We start from the raw sequence: 21,018 nt of genomic DNA on the forward strand, positions 1-21,018 counted from the left end.
TAATCTGTTTGCACAAGGGATGGGGAATGTGCCCGGAGCCAGGAGAAGTCCAATCCTCACCTCCAGTGCTGGGCAACTGTGTGCATTTCTATATACAGAGAGCTATAAACATGCTATAAAAGTACTTCACCTAATATCAAATTGTGTTAAAGACTCCAGCACCCGACTCCATACGAACCACATGTGTTTCCTTCTCCTTGGCTCTTTTCGATGATGCCTGGTTGGAGGTGACTGGTGTGCTGCATGGGCAGCCTGCTCCCAGCCACACATGCCTGGATGCTGCAGGCATTTGCCTTCCTGTTAAAACCCAGGAAAAAAACCCCAAACCACTAAATTTCTATTTCTGCCAAAAATCAGGGTTTAACCTGATTTTCAGAGAGCCTGGTAAGGTTTGCAGGTCAGCATCCATGATCCGTCCTTCAATCACTTTCACTCACTTCTTTTATTCCTTAAAATTAAAAGATGCACATGTACGCCAGGACACCAGGAGCAAGAAGGAGAAAGATTATCAGTATGAAGGCATTCATTAGGCCTAAAAAAAAGATGGGAAATGCTGTTTTTTTTCAGTCCTCCTTGCCAAAGAAGAGGTCGGTAGATGAGAGTGTGCACCCTTTGGAGAAAATGAGATTTAAGGCTATGCATGCCCTCACTTGAAAAGTGGGGTTTTAATTCCAAAACTTCCTGTTTGCCTCGGAGAGCACATCTGTGCGCTACACACCACAATAACATGATATTGGCAGGAAAGAGGGACACATCGTTTCAATTAAACCCGTGGCGATGATAAAATGTGAGTGGTATTGAAGGCATCTTTCAATAAATGCCACAGCAAACCTTGGCAGCAAAAGCAGCTCAGAACAATATGTGAGCGAATCCCTGGGGGAAACACACGCTCGAAACCGCTCCAGAATGTGGCATTTTTTTTTCCTGGCGAAAAGGTATGTGATTTTCATTCTCAGCATGTCATGCGAAGCCAAAAGTGAGCAGCACAATTAAGTCTGCTCAGGTAGCACTGACATTAACAGCTCGGCTACTTGTGAAAATGCTTTGTAAAACAAGCCATCTTTAGCACGCCATTGCTCTAGCAGTAAGAATGAGCCACAGCCTGCTCAGAATATATATTTAGTAAAATTACAGTTGCTCATTTTCCACTGGAGCCCCCTCCTTCCCCAGATGCTCAGCAAAGCACTGAGGACAGGGTTGACAAGCAGCGTCCTTCCTCTTCCCCCCTCCCACTGGTAACGTACAGCTCTGCCCTGCTGGTAGCCAAAGTGGGGGGAGTCTGGGGAAATGCTGGCGTGGCTGCAACCTGGGGAAGAAATTCGATGTCCTCCTGAGAGAGTGGGTTCACTCCCCACTTGAAAGACTTGGTTAATCACTCTTAGTGTCATAAAGACATTTGCAGCTCCCTTCTGTCCCAAGGTGATAGCCTAAGCACCAACCCATGGGTGTCTTTGCAGAATGGAAAGGTATTTCTCTGAGACCCAGCAGCAGCCTCTGCTCTGCCCCCGGTTTCCATCCTCTTCTCACCCAGAAGGTGTTGAAAGGCAGCCAGCTCCGACGCCAGCAGCCTGGCATCCGCGTGTCTCGGCACCGTGGCAGTGGGCAGTGCAGACGCTGTGGGTGACAAAATGAATCTGTCCCACTCCTGGAGATGTGCTCGAATCACTTATTCATCAGCAAATGAGTCACTGCCCTGCCCACGGTCTCTTCCTGTGAAGCAGAGGTGACAGCAAAATGGGATCAAGCACACTCCCCCCAGCCTACACAGAGAGCTCTGCTCCCTTCCTCCCTCCCGAGCCAGCGGGCTCGTTATTTTGGAATAAAAATCCTGAGAAGTGTGCACGGGCGTGCAGGCACACAGAGCACTGAAGCAGAAGTGCATCTCAACCTGTGCTGCCAAAAGGAGCACTTTGCACATCTAAATGCACCAAGAAGCATCTGCTGCAGGAAAAAAGGCAAAGTGCAAAATGATTTGTCGAAACACTGTGCTTCTCAGTCCCTGTTTGCACACTCCCATCAGTGCTAGTGTTGGCTTCTATGTGTATTTATCACACATGGAATTAAGGATTGGTACCTCAGTAACAGCCTTGCCATGCCTTTACGGTGCTTTTCTAAAGAGGAGCTAACTATGATCGGCAATGTTGGTTTATCCAGAAATATAAAAAAGAAACACCCGCCAAATCTGTTACAGCAACCATATCTGAAGAAAATTGTCCCGGGTTTGTTCAAAACCCTCTGCAGGTCACAGGTTTCACCTTCTGTCTCTGGTACCCAGTTATGAGATACAAAAGTAGGGCAGCTGATGCTGGGGGTTGCCAAGGGATGCTGCAGCTCACCTTAGGGAGGGACCGGGGCTCTGGTCATCTTTCATCTGAACCAATAAGGCATACAAAATGTGAAATGCTGTGATTTAGAAGAGCAAGGCTGCAGTGCAAGGCATCTGTGCCTCTCTTCCGTCTTGTCTTTTAAGCGGTGTTCGTAAGTCTCTCTCATCCCTCTCCTAAAGCCATTCCCCTCCCACTGAAATGACTCTGCTGATGACTGCGGGACCTCCACAGCATAAGGAGAAAGTGAATCACTGCGATTTCTCAGGTTTCAGAGCCAGGGATTATCTTTATAAATGCACCCAACACTGCTATAGATAAGCAGGATTTGAAAGACACCAATACTTTGTTTCTTTCCTGGCTTCTTTGTTCTTCAGGGAACTCCGGGATCTCATTTTGCATCATTTATCTCCAGGCTAATGAATGGTATAAACCTGCATCTGCAGAAAAATGAAAGCCATGGCTAATAGTAGCAAGAAAATAAATGGCAAAAGCCTGAAAGTAAATAGCTTTAAAAACTGATACACTTCAGTGTGACATGATAACGTAAAAAGGTTGCCTGTGCTGGTATTATTTATAATTCCCTGAACGTCTGAATTCCCTCCAGCCCGCATACATTAAGCACAGTTCAGGGCATATGCAACAAATCATATTCAATGATGGAAAGTTGGGAGAAAAGCAAGAGCTCAATCTCTCTTGATTACAGCAGCCACAGATTTCTTTTTCATAGACTGCCAGTACTAATGAATGAAGAGGACATGAAAGGGAAACAAAAATACTCGAATCAATGTGCCTCATGTACTGATAGATGTATCTGCTCATAAATTTGACTAATTAAATGCAAACTGTTGTCAAGAAATGTTGCTCAGGGTATTTAAGCCCTCGCTCAGACTGCAGTATCCAGCCACACGTGGAAGCACAGTGCCGGAAAAGTGCATGGGGTTTAGCTCTTGGATGCTGGATACAGACCACCACAAGGATGCATGTGTTTATGAAAAAATGCATTTTATGGTGGAGAACAGTCGGTCTCCAAAGCTCTGCTCAAGCAGGACTGATTCAATAAAATGTTCCTAGGTGCTGTGCCGGTACACTTGGGGTACCAGCCTTAAAGCCAGAAGCTGGGCCCCACACTGGCACACAGACATTTCTTTTTTTTCATCCCAAATGAAAGCCTGCACTTTTCCATCTAGAGATGGTTTCATTTCAGACAGTGCTTCTGAGAAGACAAACTAACAGTTCTGAAAAGTGTTTGAAATACATGCAATTTTCAAGGGAAGTGTTAAGACCCAAAGGAAGTTTCATGGCATGGCGATCTGTCTTTGAACAACTCGCAGGCAGAGGTCAGAGCTAAGTACCACTCAGCTGCCATGATCTGTCAAGTGTTCCCAGCAAAGCGCTCCTGCAATAAGATTGGAGATGTTTGCCTTGCAAAGATTAGCCGAGCTTTTAAAATTCACCAGGTCTCAGCTCTTCACAGCCTGGGACGGGTACACGGTGGCTCTACGCTGGCGTGTGTTTAGTGTTAAAATGGGAAGTGGTGCTGCAGGCTACCGGCACGGCCTTTGCAGAGCCGCTTCACGAGTCTTTGGAGGCCACTTGGAGCGTTGCTCGCTGGGCCCAAACTTGGCCGTGCACCTGGTGGGGTGTTTTGTTTCTGCTTTTGAAGGGTGGTTGGACTTTGCTCCAGTGGGTTCAGTGGTGGAAGCGTGGCTGCACCACCGCTGCGGGTCAGGGTCCCAGCTACATCCACTGCCCAGCTTCACTTTCTCAGCTGCTTCTGCTGCACTTCCATATCTGACATTTCAGTTGTTCACAGGAGGAGGTTAGCCCCTAACCTATTAGGCTCACTGGTGCTGCCGTTCTGCTCTGGTTGGCAATGCCGATTATGTAAAGGATGTTTAATATTGTAAATCAATAAAATTATTTACGAGCTTGTTAGGAGATAAAAAGAAATAAGAGAAAAATGTATGCACATTTCTCTATATATTAGTGGATCTGTGCATAAATGCTCAAGTCTCCTAGGAAGTGGGGAGACAGTTAAGAGAGTAATATATAATTAACACATCTCTTTTCTTCCCTTGTTGGTGCAGACATGCCTTCAGATGAAAAGTGCAGAACATTAAAAGCATTTGGAGTGCGTGGGACAGAATAATATTGAATTTTATGTAAGTTCAGCACTGGCACCAGTTACACATGTTATAGAGAGAGCAAGCCTGTTCCTGCGCAGGGATCTCATCCGCTATCCTGCTTTTATACTGGCCTCCCCCATGGTGGTTTGGTTTTTTTTCTCCAAATGAAAGGAAATTAGCTTCTCCTGTGCTGTTGAAGGAATGCAAGCTAACCAAAAGGAGGACAAATTACAGGGCCATTCCTCTGCTGAAGTGTCAAACATTAAACTTAAACTTCATCTCACTTTAGCTCATATTTTCACCAGACACCCCAAGGTGGCACATCGCAACTCAGTATCACACAGCAAGGTAAAAAAGCTGTTTAATGGGTAGCTTCAGAAGTACAAACCCCATTTAGGAGGCTCCCCGAGCTTTCCGGTATGAATCCAGTGGAACATGACAATGAAAGGATGGCAGACAGTCAGCAGCAGATTTCCCTGATGGCAGCGTCACTCATCTGTCTCCTTTGGTCACCTGCGTTACCAACAGCCGGCGAGGAACAGCCTTTCACACGGACCAGGGGCCTTCTCAGTGCTAAAAATATAACCTGGACTTAACGAGGCGATTAGCCTACAGAAGTGTCAGATGTGCCTGTACCCAACAAGCACCTCACGCACCGGTGGCACGTCCCCATGGGTGACTGGAGAGGGGCGCTAGCGGTGCTGCGTGACTGCGGGGTCATCAGCTGGCTCAGTAACGGGAGACCGAGGCTGGATTCTGATAGCTGTAGGTGCTTGGATGTACACACAGGCACGTCTATTACGCTCAGCTTTATAATTATGCAAATCCAAATAGATAAATGCCTTTTTTTTTTTTTTTTGCTCAGAATTAGAGACTGCTGCTTGCATTTTACCAGAGTACCTATGAGCTGCTTTTATAGCTACTGGATATTCAGGAACTGCCAAAATTTGCTGAACTGCTTGTCAAAGCTATTGATGGTGCCTGGTAGAAGAGCTCTGGTGAAAGGTCAGGGGCAGATGTGTTTCTTGCTCACCTAAAGCTGACATTTGCAGCCTTGTAGCCCAGACTAACAAAGGCAAGATGAGTCTCGGCCGTTTAACGGTCTGTGAACCTTCTTATTCCCTTCCCTTTCCTCCCCCTTCCAGGGGAAGCCTGGTTTGGTGCAAAGACAGCAAACACAGTGTCTGTACGATGAACACGATGATGCTGAGAGCATCATTTCGTGCTATCTGTAGATGGACTTCAGTGTTATCCCCTACCAGGGCTGTGCTGCTGAGCATGGACTGTGTCACTGGACACCAGCGGGGACCTTGGGAAGCAGTCTCTTCTGAGAGGGCTTTTACTAACCACGATGTACTGATGCAGGAGATACTGGTGTCAAAACCTCTCTAATTTCAATACAGAGGGTTACTCTGAATCCTAGTTAGCTCCTCCAGAGAAAATACCAGCTCCAAACACCACCAGAGGCTACTACATCAATTACAGGAATCACCGGAGGGTTTTCCTTCCAGAACATCCCCTAACCAGGGCAACAGAAAGCCTTCGCTGAGCAACAGGCCTTTCTCTGCACGCAATAAGTCCAAAATTTCATGCCAAAGTATTTCTAGATACTGCTGTTCCAGTTTAGTATGTACCCCATGCAATCTTGCACTCCCATCTGAATGTGCCACAGCTACAGAGACTACACAGCTACCAGATTCCTCTTACCAAAGGGCAGCATTGCCTCGAGTTCAGATTTGCATCTGCAGGAGGGAAAGCGTGCTCATTTTCTGAAGGCAATAAAGTCAGTGAGACAAGAGATTTTACTTAAACTATATATTTTTACATAAAACAACTTTATGTTACAATAAAATCAGATAAAAATCACAAAGTTATATAATAAGTTCATAAAGAAAAAAATCAAGTTTTCCTTTTATATATATAAAACCCAGCATTTACTGCTACTAGGAGTCTAAATGTTAACATTGACTGTTTATCGTCAATTTGAAAAAAAAATGAAAAGAAAAAAAGGAAGAGGGAAGTACTTTTTCACAGCAGACAAAATGACGAGGTAAGAGATGTTTTTACAATGATCCAACTGTAGTAAACACTTCAGTTTTCATTAAACCATATACTAAATATAATAAACCCAAATAAAAATATACATTTAGAGCACTGCAGTGTTTTCCCACAGTTGTATATCAACAAATTGTCAGTCATTCACTAAACTTGACTTGAAACAGTAAAAACAGGGTGTATGTTTATTTTTAGTACTAAAATCTCATAATAATCTAAATATTTTGGTATAGCAGACCACACTAAAACACTCTCAGAACTTTCAACTACAAGGGGTATATTCATGGTAAAAATGATGTGCTTTGTTTGTCACTCATGATGAGTTTTATAGAACAGTATGTTCATGATCACTATTAGGCAATTAAATGAAAATACCTAAATGCTGCAAAATACTCTTTTATTGAGCATAGCTCCCTCTTCACATACCCAAGTTAATCAATGCACCGCAAACTTAGAAGCTTAGTTCACAAATCTTACATTATCAGTCTCTTTAACTAGTATATGGCTAAAATAATTATTGCTGACCAGTGTTAAAAAAAAACCAAGACAAACCCAAACAAAAACAGAACAGCAGACAGACTTTTCTCAAGTGGTTTTCTCACAAGTGCCATTGTTATTAGGTAACTAAATGACCACAGAGGAAAAACAAAACCTATTTCAAATGTGCATATAAAATTTTTTGGAGGTACAGGCACCTCCATCCAAAGACTGTATGCCTAGGCTATCTGCTAAAAAAAAAAAAAAAAAAAAAAAAAAAAATTTTCCTAGAACTTTTTTTTTTTTTTTTTTTTTTTTTTTTTTTTTTTTTTTCGTCATCTGAAAAAAAAAAAAAAAAAAAAAAAAAAAGAAAAGAAAACGAAAAAGCAGAAGAGGTAAGACAAAACAGCAGAAAGTCAAACTGGTTTGATATCCAACATCCCCCAGGGACGCAAACAAAGCGCTCCCGGCCAGGCCCAGCTCTGCCCGCAGCCTGCAGGAGAGCCCTCGTTTGGGAAGCACCTTCATCACATTTATCATCATTCCCCTCCTGACTGGATTCCATTGCAGGTACCTTATCCCGTGTGGCAGAGAACAGTAGCTAAGCAATGCGAATGTCATACAAGTGCTGAGTTCACACTCCAATAACCAGCCTAAAGCCCTGCTGAGCTGCCGGGGGCACAGGCCTCCAGGCGCAGCATCCCCGGCCAGGCCGTGTCGTCCAGCCCGCACTCTCTGCTGGGAGGTCTGGCTGGATTAAACGGCTTGTGGCTACCTATTGCTTTGCTTGACACACAGGTGCTTGTTGAACATAATCCATGGAAAGAAAAATTCCCTTAGGGTATCTCTGTGCCTTACCGTTGCTAACTGGCGCCCACCACAAGAGCCCGGCAGTCCATCCAGGGAGTCCTCGCTGCCTCACAGCCCCCCGAAAGCTGAACCTGCCCTTCTGCAAGGTCTCTGGTACTGCTGAGCCTGCAAACGATGGCAACGGCTTTTCGTAGCTTTGACTGAAAGTGTCTGACCATAAACCAGTGCTGCTCAGCTCTGTGTGTGTGGACATTCGCCTGCCATCCCTCACATCGCCACGCCAGTGATATGCTGAGGACTTCAGGATATTTACAGGCTTGACAAGCCCAGAACTGCCCGGACAAAGGCCGATGAGCTGATGGATCAGCGCGGCCATCCTAGACCTTTGGCACATCCACAGCTTGTGGGCAGAGCACATCTTTCACCGAAGCTTCTGCTGAAATGATCATCAAAATTACCTGCTGCTGCTGGTTTCCCCTTCCATCCCTTCCCTTTGGATTCAGCATCAGCCCCACACTGAGCTGAGTGGGGCATCTCACCCTGAGAGCGGTTTTATCTTCGCTAATCCACAGGCTCAGGAAGACAGCGCTATATTCCTTACAAGCTACGGATGCTTTGAAGGGTTTTGCAGAGATAACTACTCGGAAGAGCCTGATGAAAAGCACGGTCTCAGAGCTGAGAAGCTCCCACCACTACGAGGTGGTGGCAGCAATGGAGAATTTTCCTTCAGTCATTTACAAAGCAGCCAAAGGCAGCAAGAAATTTAACAAGGGAGAAAATAAATGCTTGGGAAAAAAAACCACCAGCACAACAGAAGAGTGCAAAGCCTATGGATAATTTGTACCCTGCTGAGAGGGGGACAGGGGCCACCGAGCAAAGGTGGGACAAGTGCATGGTGAGCACTCACCGTAACATCATGGATGCTTTCGCTCACGCACTTTGAGAGCGAGGGCAGTGGCAGGGCTGGCAGGAGGAACAGCAGAAACTCTTCCCCTCTTCATTGAGCAGCTTTAAAAAATGTCCACCCTAAATCGCTCACAAAAAATAACATTGGGTGTTTGTCTAGAAAAAACAAGGCATTGTCTAAATAACATTTAGACGCACAGACACACCCAGTCTAAAACCGCTTTAAAAAAGTGCATCTTTTGAACACTAGGATATTTAAAGTGAGAGATGGCACTGAATTTCTTACAGAAAATACAGTTTTCTTCAGTGAGCTCATTTAGTAAAGGAGATACCAAATAGACACAGACAGAAGAACACTGGAAAGTACTAATTTCACTGAAAATGCACTTTTAGGCCAAACAAAACTACCCGTGAAAATGAGTCAAAAACCAGCAAATAAAGGTTTAGCCAAATAGGAAAAAAGCAGAAGGTCAACCTGTTTAATTTTGGGGTGTGAAACAATGTTTCAGTTTTCCATTTTGAAATAATTTATTCCAAGATGAGTCTAGGTCATTTTCCAAAATGTGAAATAATGTATCTAATGAAACATTCTTTCCCCTTGAAAAAAAAAGATCTCCATATATTTTTATGTCACTGAATATTTTTAGGTTTTGTGCCAATACAAAGTGGATCTGTCTAATTTGGCCACCAGACCCCTAATCTCCCCTGTTATTCAGCAGCTCTAACACCAGCTCAAAGGAGCCTCTCACTGGAAAGCCCAGTATGAAAAAGGCAGTAAGACACTCTCTAACCTGGTGTCATAAGAGACCAGCTCACATTTTTTGCTCCCAGAGCTGCCAGCTTGTCAATACCACCAGGGTGGACAGGCAGGACAGGCAGCATGGTGGGACCCGTGGCAGTGTGGCTGGCAGCCATCAGCATGGGAAGTGCCAAGAACAAGACCTTTATTAACGAAAGAGCCATGTAACTGAGGTAGGATAGATCCTGCCATCAACCACGTGGAGGGAGAAACCTGTGCTCAGAAAGGGGACCTGTGATTGCCTAAGGTGAGATACAACCTTGTATAAAGACATCTCTGCTCAGGTTTGATGGAGACGGAGCAATGACCTACTTCATTGCCTGATGGCATGGGGAAATCAGGCTTTGCACAGCACTGTCTTTTAAGAACTAAAAAATACATGCTCTGCAGACCCTCTCTTGGACAAGGATGAGCATTTCCTGGCCCCGGCAACATTTGGGGCCATCCCTAAGCAGGTGGCCACCGGCTGAGTGCAGGTCCTGGTATGTGCTGAATATCCAACATGCCCAAATGGAGGAACAAATGCATCTGCAGGAGTGCATGGGCATTTTGGTGGGGGAAGGCTGGCTGCCCCAGTACTCCCACCAGGAGGGAGGCAGCGTTCTTGAGGAGCAGCATGGGACTCACGGTCTGGCACACAGGTTATTGCTGGGCCACCACAGAGCATCAAGGAACGATCAGTGCGTGACACCAATGGTTCCCACTCGGTGGGCGCGCGGGGCTCCAGCCCTGGGGCAGGGACGGGGCCAGGCTGGAGAGAGGAGCTGGGCTGGCATCCCTACATTTCCCAGAGCATGTACCATCTCTTCCTAGTGCACTTCTGGCTTTTGCAGTGGAAAAATACAATGACAGAGGGAAAGGTTAAAAGAGACGGAGCGCGGGGGAGGTTTTTAAGTGATTATACATAGAAGCTCTCAACTCACCGCTCTTGGGAAGGAAAAACAGAGGAAGGGGGCAATTATAGCAAGACCTTGGATGCTTGAAGGATGGAGTTTCCCATAGCATATAGCCATGAATAAACACCCCTACGCTCAACATCAGGGCTGCAGCAGATCAGGAAAAGATACATTTGGGACATGACTAGAAGAGCCAGAGCAGGGATTCCTCTGAGGACACCCCCATCCTTCCTCCAGTGGGCACGAAGCACCCAGAAATAACCACCCGTGTCAAAGCTGTGCGCTGGTTTAATGTGCCAGTATTAAACTCCATCTGTTAAATCGATGCAATCCCACAGAAACACTTCCTGCAATTCAAGAGTAGCTTCAATACATTCCTAATGAACTGGATCTGAGATAGACCTGATTAAAGGGCGAAACCAGATCTGGATTAACCTCAATAAAATAATTTGTTCACAGAGCCTTTTTCTTCCTCTACCTGGAAACATGTTAAAAATCACATTTCATATTAAAACCAGAAGGAAGACCTAGTACTGCTCAAAGGCAAAAAGGAAGCAGGAGATGGAGCAGAGTCCTCAGTGCCAAAGGAATAAAACACTGTGGTGAGGAGGACCCTGACCACCTGTATTGCTCGCAGATCTGAGCTGTGTCATTCCCTGGTTCCCAGCTGATGCAGAGACTGGCTGCAGTTCAGGAACTCTAAAGCAGCATGGGAGGAGAGGAGAAGCAGGACAAGCTGCCTCTTAAATGATGGTGCCTATCCGACTTCCTATCAAATAAAAAGACTAAAAATGGAGATTACTTGTGCACAACCACACACAGTTTCTGACGTCATTTTCAATTTTGAGGTCTGATCTAACCCCACATTATGCAACTCTTGAATCTTCCATGCTGGCAAAGTCTAATTTCACACGCCTACATTCTATGTACCTGATTTTTATTTTTATTTTTAAATATCAACAGCCTACAGCAATTTTTTTTAAAGAGACTTAAATGGTCATAATGGTTATGAAAGGTTCCAGCTTCACATCCGTTGTTTAAAAGGAGTAAAAGCAAAAATACACAAAGTCCAGTCTAAAAAACAGGCAATGAAGGTAACACAACAGCAACAGATGAAATGAAAATTCAAGGGACAATTGAAGACAGAACTTATCTCCAGCAGGGGGGTTATGTATCCACATGCAAAAAGTATTAAATGCATGTTTCATCTATAGCCTCCTTTCTTTTAAAGGTCACTTTTATAATTGAGATGTGCCAAGAAAATAAAAAAGCCCCTAAATAAAAAAAAAATAAACCACAGCCATTTTATATCAGTTACTGCTGGACAGCACTAACATGGTGCTTAACCGAGCTTTCGCCTGAATTAAGAAAGTAATGATGTCACATAAACAAAAGTTCTTTCCTGAATTAATTCAGATCCTCTGTAAACAGACTCTCAAACCAGGTTAGGGAGAAAAAGAGAAAGGAGCTGAAGGTAGTCCTGGGGGCAAGAGCAAAACTTGGGCTGACATCTCCTCTCTGGTCCTTTTTACATCCCTGTCTCTGATTAAGTGAACTTCTCATTGGAGCCCACCATATACATTTCTCAAAACGTATTTAGAGCTGCTGAATAATCAGTTTGAGAATACAACAGCATTTCTGCCCTTTGATTTGGGTTTTTTTTTTTTGCACAGTCTAACTTCGTGACTAATTCCCACCCTACTGTCAAAGATACATGAGGTGAGAATGCAGAAATCATAGGAAAGGATTTTAATTTCATGCGGCCGTGACCCTGCTGGTCTCCTGGGCAGAAACTGGCTTCCGAGCAACCCCCTTTTCTAGTAACCTTAGACTGCTCTTCAGACCAACATTTCCTTCTTCACTGCTGCAGAAATTAACCAACAGTGATCAAATTGCACAGAGGTGCATGTGCTCTGTGTAAAAATCAGCAACATACCGCTTTTTAAAAGAAATATTTGGTCCCGAGACTCAGGTGGGCATTTTTCAGAGATGCACATAATGACAGAACTATAGGGGTTCAAAATTGAAGGCCAGAGAGAGGTGATCTTGCTAAGCACGAGAAGCTCCCCTCACCTACTGGGTAAGATGCATGACTTCAAGAGCTGAGATTCCTTCCTACATCATCGCTTTGTGCTGTACGGGTCCAGGCAAGCACATGCAACCTGTATTGGAGGTTATCTGAAATCCACTGGATTATTTTTTTTCGGTGACTCAGGCATGATTGACATGGTCCCTAAAGACACTGGTATCTGTGTGAAGTGATTCACTTGACTGCAGCTCATCACAGGCACATTTTACAAACTGCAGGAGCTCCAACTAATCTTCTCTCTGCTCCACCAAGGAATAAGAGTGGATGTTGCTAGGAGTGCTGATAGTCCGGACAAGAAAAAGACTTGTTTTCTGTTTCTATGGTTGCAACAGCCCTTAAGAAAGATATAAATTTCCCTGCAACAACTAACTGCATATTCATTTTAAGGTAGATCTAGTTCCAGATTCCTGAGACAGAACCCTCTACCTGTTCCCAACCCCCACGAAGCCAGAGCAGCAATATAGAAAGTTTCTAATCTCAACAGAATTCAGTGAGCAGCACGATTGGTTTGGAAAATAAACCAAAAAAACCCAAAAAACCCCCACAGCAAATTTTCAGCCTCTATGTACAAAAACAATGCAAACAAGTGGAACATTCTAGTTATATTTTGTAAAACACGTTTGGGATCAACAAAACATCAAACATCCAGACCCTAGATTACAAAAAAAAAATTCTATTGCCATCTAGTTGTCAACCCCAAGTTTAGACAGTCCTTGTCGGAAATCATGTAATTCATCTATCTTCCCGTCTAGTACATCTAAAAAATTCTTTAATTCAGTTTTAAGGTTGGTCTGCCTATGTTTGCTCTCTTCAACTTCTGTCCTTAGCGTTCTGACTTTCTCTTCAAGATCTTTGTTCTTTTCCTCAGCAGCCTTAAAGACAAAAGAGACAGTAAGATGAATCACAGAGAAGAAGGATGAACAGCATTTAACAGGGTAAAGCAATAAATGGCAGCCGGGCTGTAAAAGTTTGCTTTGACTTCTGCACAGATTAACACAAGCACCTCTGAGAGCAAGTGACATGTGCTAGTCAGATCAAAAGGAAACAGAGCCCATGCAGGAAAGGACAGAGATTAACTGGAAAAGACGCTTTCCATCAGACTTTTGTCACTTGGCTGATATCTTAAAATTCAGCTGGATTTAAATCATGCACTGTGCATATATTTCTGTCATTGCTACAGTGGCAGAATTAGACACTGTGCCACCAATTACATACAGAATTATCTGTGGTGAAAAACAAGCTTAAAAAATATTAACTGAGGAATAACACTGCTTTATGCAGCAGGATTTATTGGTATTTTTTTTAAATTTCACTTTGCAGGAGCACCCAGGCAAGGAACAGGGCAGCAGTGTAACACTTCCCTTGCTGTAGTGTGTTCTATTCTTTGCCCCTCTCGTCAGCTCTTCTGCCTATTGTTCTCCATTTCATGCCTGTAAGCACATGCTTATTCTCACCAAACCCCATAGACAACATATTTTACCACACTGAATCAATCAAAACTCATTTTTTAACCATTTTCAGCATCTGCACTCCTCAGCAGCCTTCTAAATAATTTCACATTGTTTAGACTATCAGACTGATGGCTGGTTTGATGGAGCGGATTTGATTTCATTGATGAGACAGCTTAAATTCGTTTTCCTTGCGTGTATTAACTTACTACATTTGAGCAAGCCCTGACATTAACAAGTGATGGAGGTGGGAAGCCCAGAGCCCAGCAGGAGCCCCACGTGCAATGCCAAGCCCAACCAGCCACACTTTGCCGGGAAGGAACGACACAGAACATAAATGCATCCTCAGGTGAACTTTTTTTCCCTGGTGGTGTGTAGCTACGCTCATCTCTTTCTTCCCAAAAAGCTTTCCCTAGTGCCCCTGAAGCAATTAGCTGCAGGTCTCGGGGTGCTGCTTAACACACATGGCTGTGGTGCAGCTCCAGGAGCCCAGAGCAGCAGGAACATGGGATACAAGATAGCCTGGGATCTGGAGGAGACAGATGCAACGCGATCCCAGGCTAACCAATTTCTGCAAACAGCAAGGCAAAGAAACAAAGCTATTTAATTACTCCTGTGCTGGGAGGGGCACAGTGTATTTTTGCATGTAATTAGCTGGCTTTTTTTCTTTTTTACCAACTGGAGCTCTTTTGCCTTCAAACACTGAAGTCTGAACAGAGAAAAGCATATAGTTATGAGAAGGAAAGTAAATGTATCAACCATTTTAAAATTAATTTTGTTGCTAAACTGTACCTGTAATTGTTGAGATACAGATTCACATTCTGACATTAGCTGTGGTATAATTTCACCCTGCTTTCTGAGCTCTTCCAGTTCCTTTGAAAACATAAAAAAAAAAAAAAGAATGCAAGCTTCAATTTAAAACATAATGAAAACTTGAGAATATGAAATGACTTTGCATATTTTATTGTATACTGTAGAGTACTTGGATATAAAATAATCAAAATAGCATGTCTGCATTCCAAAACTCATGCTAATTTTCTACTCGAATACATTTTTGCACTACATTTTTGACTTTGCATTTCTAAAACAGACAACGTAATCCAATCTCTAGCATGAATGCTATTAATTATATTAATGAAATCTTAACCTCAAACACATACCTATGCAAAAGGTACATTCAATAAGAGAGAAACCTGAAGGGCTGTAATGCTACAAGCAATTCATAGATGGTAGCGAAGAACAAATTAGACATGAATTTTCAATGATATATGGCAGCAAAAAAAGGCCAATGGCATTATGAGCTGAATATATAGAGGCATCATTACAGAGCACAGGCTCTCCTCCACTACACAGCTCCGAGGCCTCTCCCCCCAATTTGTATTCAGTTCTGGCATCACTATCAAAATTGAGAGGACTGGCTGAAAGGGGTTCATGAAAAGAGCAATGTGACTTGATAGGAGACCCTGTAACGGGCTCTCCTCCACTACACAGCTCCGAGGCCTCTCCCCCCAATTTGTATTCAGTTCTGGCATCACTATCAAAATTGAGAGGACTGGCTGAAAGGGGTTCATGAAAAGAGCAATGTGACTTGATAGGAGACCATGTCTCTGATGGGAATTGGAAGAGCTGAGTGCATTAACACCACAAGTGAACACCACCACTGTGGGTAGTAGGGAAAGACTCGGAAAAAGCTGCACATTTTACAGGATTGTCAGAGCATCTGAAAAGCACATTTGTAGGTCCAAGAGAAACTCTGTGACTTGAAGAGAGTGCAAGGTCCTCCTCCAGAGACTGCCTTTGTAGGTGACCATCTCAAGAGCAAACAGGGGTAGGTCTCCTCTGAGCTGTACTGACACAAAAAACACCCCTATCTGAAAAGCAGATTTCTTGGCTACAAAAGGGGATTTCTTCCCTAACAGGCAAACTTACAGCCCAATGTGAGTGTAACAGAATTCAAAGTCAAGCTCTTCCACAGAACCTGACAATAACGCTTTTCCTCAAGGCCACTTGATTCCCTTGCTTTAAGTACATCAATATTCAGCGCTTCCCAAATTTCACGAGAATCCAGTGTAGCCTGGAGAGCATGCTGCTGTCTTTACATCAATAATTTATTTATTTTTTCGAGAAATTCTGTAATTCCAGGGCAACTCTAACTGGTTTTGTTGTTTCCTCCCAGTTTTTCAGCATTAGTCTACATTCATGTAAGAAGACAAATCATATAATACTACAGAGTTTTTATGAACTGCACTGATGATTGTAACTAATATAATAGCAACTACATCCAGGCAGTGTCCCAGCTGCTGATAGAGGGGAAAGAAAGGGCAACTTACACTTTGTTTTGAGATATGAGTTCCTGTGCATATATGTATCTGTATATACATAAATAACGTCTGGTGGCCCATATCTTAAAATATAAATATATTATGCTATATTATCTTAGTATATACATACACTACTACACTGGATACTTACTATATATAGTATAATACTGTGTGTGCGTATATATGCTATACGGCTTATGACATATATGTAAAATATAAATATTTCACTAGATAGCTCTGTCTTGATTCCAATGTCTTTATATTTCTCTCTCCTCGCTTCCTACATGAAGAGGGTATCAGCAGATCCTCTTACATGACAATGTCCATGAGCAGGCTTCACGCTGGTTTGAATTGAAAACCATGAAAAGGTTACTTATGGGTGATTTAGATCTAATGAAGAACCTGCTAATGTAAGTATGCAGTTTGAAAACAAGTTAGTGTATTGTCAGTGTAAATGGAAGATAGGCATGTAATATTCACAAGTCAATCAATTTTCTGGTTCATTTGGTACCATAAAAATGTGTATCTTGAAGAAAACGCTAGCAGAGAATAAGGGCTATTATACATGCTATTACCACAGAAAGCTTGGGAAGAAAGCATGACATTTTCCTTTGAAATATGGGGCTAAAAAACATATTTATAACAGTGCATCAAAATCCATCTCCCTAAACTATTTCCTTGTGCCATCTTAAAACCCCTTAACAGCACTGCTTTTAAGAGCACCAGCAGAGATGCTGTAATGGCACATGGCAAACTTTACAGCGCCCGCTGACAGCTTTTTCTCTTCAGCCAGCACAGAGCATTTGGTCACTGTAATGAAGGAAAAAAACAAGGATCCCATTATTTTCCCCACTGTTCAGGGGCTCCAAGCCATCAATATCATTCTCCATAGAAAAAAGAACACCCTATGTGTCAAAAATGACAAACTGGGGTACTCTAAATGTATCTGAATTTCTCACTCTTGGCATTAGTCCTGAGATCAGAATGAGACCATAAAACAGCAAAGCTGAAGGCTACAAGCCATCCGGAAAAAGAAACAGGACTTGTTATGCAAAAGCCAAGTGATTTTGTAAATAATGCCTTTTTAATGATGCTCCTGATGTATATGGGAATTCAGACACGGGGACTGGCAACGAAATCTGTTCTCAGCAAACATCTGTCTGGCATTGGGCAACTTGTTTCACCACTTCTATACCTGTAAGTATCATGTTTGCCAACCACTTGTCATGGTTTGGACTGGACTGGCCACTGCCAAATTAAAGTGTGCTGTCACCACAAATAACAACGTCATGGAACTGAAACCTGAGGATGTCTATCAAAACAGTGGAAAATCTAGAAAGGGGTGACACCCTGAGACATCTGGCTGCTTCTGGCTGTAGGTGGGTCAGTCCATATATCTACATCCCAAGCGGGAGGCAGACAGACTCTCTCAGACCCTAAAGCATGATATTTCTGTGTTCAGGGCACTTACCAGTTCTTTGTCCTGAAGTTCTGTTTCTAGTTCTTGGAGACGTCTACTCAGCTGCGCATTTCTTTCCTTCTCTTTATTTATTTCATTGCACTGTTCCTCCAGTTCTTCAATCTTTAAGAAATGTCAGACATTAGGTGAAATCTTTCAGATTTCTGAAAATCTGGGGCAGACCACAGCTGATGTAAAGGGGCATTGCTCCACTGAGCAGAGGGAAGCATAGGCTATTTCAATTTCTCATGGATCTGTTTCTAGATTATACCACTTGATTCACTGCAACAAAATTACCACTTCTTTCCTTAAAAAGAGCCAATTTACACATCCATTAGGAAGCCCCGGGACTGTGTTTATTCTCTCTTGCACAGTATCTCATCTAATTACTCAAGAATGTGCTGCTAGAATAAGTGGGGCTGGGGATAAAATCCACACTTCATTTCTATGAAACCAACACAGGACTATAAGGGATAGGTTTTCTTAACACAGCAAGGGAAAGAAATCTCTCCAGTGCTCCCAGCTTTGCCCCCTCAAGGGTTGTTTATTATTCTAGCTGGAGTATGAGAGATACAACATCAAAACTTTGCGAGGAGCACCAGTTCAGAGTAACGTACGCCGCTTTGTTCTCTCGCCCAGGGACGCGCTTTGCTCTCTCCATACCTCCTCCCGCCAGCTCTGGACTTAGCTCCCAGGAGATACACTTCCCACAGGCTGAGGGGCCAGCTCATTAAAGGATGTACTTTAATTCACAGCTTCGCGTTGCTTTGGGATTATAACTTCCCTCATTTGAAAGGTAGAGCAATATGCAAAAAATTCTGACCTAATTAATAAAGGAGAAGGAACTTCCCAGGGCGCTGCAGTGGCGCAGCGTTAGCGCCGAGCAAGGAACTTACTTGGGGGAAAAGCTCAGAAAAACCTCTCTGTGCAGAAAAAGACAGCATGTTACACAGGCAGCATTACTGCAGAGCCTGGCTAGTCACCAGCATGATGATTTTGGAGCTGTAGTAAGGCAGTGTTTTGATAATCTCTTCATATCTAGACTACAGCTACTCAGATGCGGCCTGTTTCATTGCTTAATGAGAACAACTTTTCACTGCAACAGTACAGAAAAGTAAAAAACTACAAATTAGTAGTTAGTGATTAGTAGAAAATAGCAAATTATACTATTTTCTTTAACGTACTGTTCTCACTTCTCCCCTCTCCAAAAGAGACTGGATATAGGAACCCAAATCATGTAACAACTGATATTAATTTGTTAATATAACATCAGTTAATACAGCTCTGGTTTGATCTCTGAATTATCACTATGCACACCTAAAATACATGTGAATAGACAGAGAGCATCCGCCTGGGGAAAAGGTTGCTCCACATGGATTTTCAGTGCCAACAGGCAACCCAGGCCACCTCCAGCACTGAAACGCTGCTTGCAGCCTACTGACACACATACGAAGTTCCTTCCCCTCTTTGACTGCAAACACTAAACCAAAAAAAATCCTCACCAGACTGATAGAATCTGATCTCTACACCAAATGTCCCAGTGATCCATCTGAGTGAGCAGCGAAAGGGTCCAGCTCTTTTTCAAAGACATTTAAGATTAATAACATGAAATTACCCCTGCAAGGGGTGCTCATGGAAACCAGGGTCCCCTATGCCCAGGTTGGTGCCAGCACCACGTGGGGCTGCTACCAGCTCTTGACAGATAGCGTGGGATTATTTGAGAGATAATACCAATGACTGCTCTAAACCGAGGCTTTAAAAATTTAAACTTCTCAATTGTTCTCTGCTGTAGCCACTGCTCAGTCATACACTACTGAGAAGCGTTGTGCTCAATAACGGAGGGGAAAAGGCTTTTAATGATGCCTCTTGGCAGGTTTCTGGATGACATGTGCCCGGCATCAGCACTGGAGGGCCCAGCTCACAGCTCACGGTGCTGAGGACATAACTCCTGTCCTCGTTCCCCTGCCTGCTGTTGGGATTTGCTTCTAATACTGAGTGGTTCCCAGCCTGGTTGCCTGTGGGTAACCAGGCCATAACCTTGCCTTCTGCTCATTCATCATCTGGCAGTTCAAAACAAGCTTTGAAAGGGGTATGAAATAGTACTCCCACTTCTAAAACTTTTTTGCTTTATCACCCCAGCCAGCAGCCCCTGCTGACACCAACTCTCCCAAACCAAGAGGCAGAGAGGGAGCTTCAGGAGATGTGGCAGCACCCGTCCTCCCACTGACGCCCAGCCCTCGGAACTTCCCCCCTGTGTGCAAGGAGAAGCAGCTGCTTCAACTCCCCCCTTTAACTCCCTTTCAAAGACAAAATCTATCTCCTAACACACACAAAGACAAAGCAGCAGAAATCCAAGAGAAAGAGCAATGGCAGGAGCAGCTAACTGGAAGAGATGGCTCCCCTGTGGGTACGCTCTGCTACCTTGGTCCTGAGCTGGTCATTCTCCTCCTTGCAGGCTGAGAACTGCTTCTTCCAGTGCTCGATGCTGGCTGCAGACTCCTGCAGCGCTGTGGTCAGCCTGGCATTGCTCTCCCGCAGCGTCTGCAGCTCCGTCTCCCACTTCTTCACGTTGGATGAACTGAAAAAAACAGGGTGCCATTAGGGGGCTTCACCTTAACCTGACTGCAAACTCCTCCACCCGCAGTACACATTCACCAATAATCTGTTGTTCTAAGATCAAGCACACTCAGATGTTTGTCATCTCCACCGTTTCCAAACAGGGTTTTTCTCTGGGGCTGTGCACGGTCCGTGCTCTTCTCCAGAGCTGGGTGGCTGTGCCTCGCTCAGCACCCGCCTGGGGACCCGGTACCCGTGCAACAAAGCCACTCTGCACATTTGCAGATGGCATGGTAATTCAGAACAGATGATGTCAGGGGGTGACACTACTTATATTTGATTATTTTTTTTAATGTTCAGCCTTAAATATAGGAGTGTTACATAATGATGAAGAATTAAACTACTCATTCCCTAAAGCGTCAAGCTGCAGCGTAGAGGAGATTAGAGAGTGAATGGAAGGAAGGCTTTGAAGGTCCCCACATGCTAGTTGCTACTTGCCTGTGGAGGTGTCTTCAGCAGGAGGAACGAGCAAATGTTATGATTTGAAATAGGTTACGCTATTGAAATGTCAATAAAGAGAGACGATGTACTGCAAATATAATATATGCAGCTGTAGAATTGCTCACTGGGTAACACTGCTTATGGTGCTGCTGCCTTACTTTTTAAATAGCTTTTTAAGAGTAGCTTGATCCTGTTAGATTTTCTTTCCATTCACAGATATATTCACATCAAGAGGCAAACAAGGCAAG

The 21,018-nt window shown here is 43.7% G+C and overlaps 1 protein-coding gene across 1 annotated transcript in view; it reads right to left on the reverse strand.

Annotated features, from left to right (window-relative positions):
• Nucleotides 1-11,317: 11,317 nt before the first annotated feature.
• HOMER2 (homer scaffolding protein 2) overlaps nucleotides 11,318-21,018 on the reverse strand; it is a 36,715-nt gene continuing 27,014 nt past the window's right edge. Inside the window, exons 5-8 of the mRNA XM_014944643.1 lie at nucleotides 20,135-20,291; nucleotides 17,726-17,836; nucleotides 14,726-14,806; nucleotides 11,318-13,357 (exon numbers count right to left, since the gene is read on the reverse strand). Of these exons, the coding sequence (XP_014800129.1) occupies nucleotides 13,169-13,357; nucleotides 14,726-14,806; nucleotides 17,726-17,836; nucleotides 20,135-20,291 (538 nt within the window). The 3' untranslated portion in view covers nucleotides 11,318-13,168. The remainder of the gene's footprint in view (nucleotides 13,358-14,725; nucleotides 14,807-17,725; nucleotides 17,837-20,134; nucleotides 20,292-21,018) is intronic.

The sequence above is a fragment of the Calidris pugnax genome, unplaced genomic scaffold (assembly GCF_001431845.1).
Source record: "Calidris pugnax isolate Ruff unplaced genomic scaffold, ASM143184v1 scaffold70, whole genome shotgun sequence".
In the NCBI taxonomy this organism is placed as follows: Eukaryota; Metazoa; Chordata; class Aves; order Charadriiformes; family Scolopacidae; genus Calidris; species Calidris pugnax.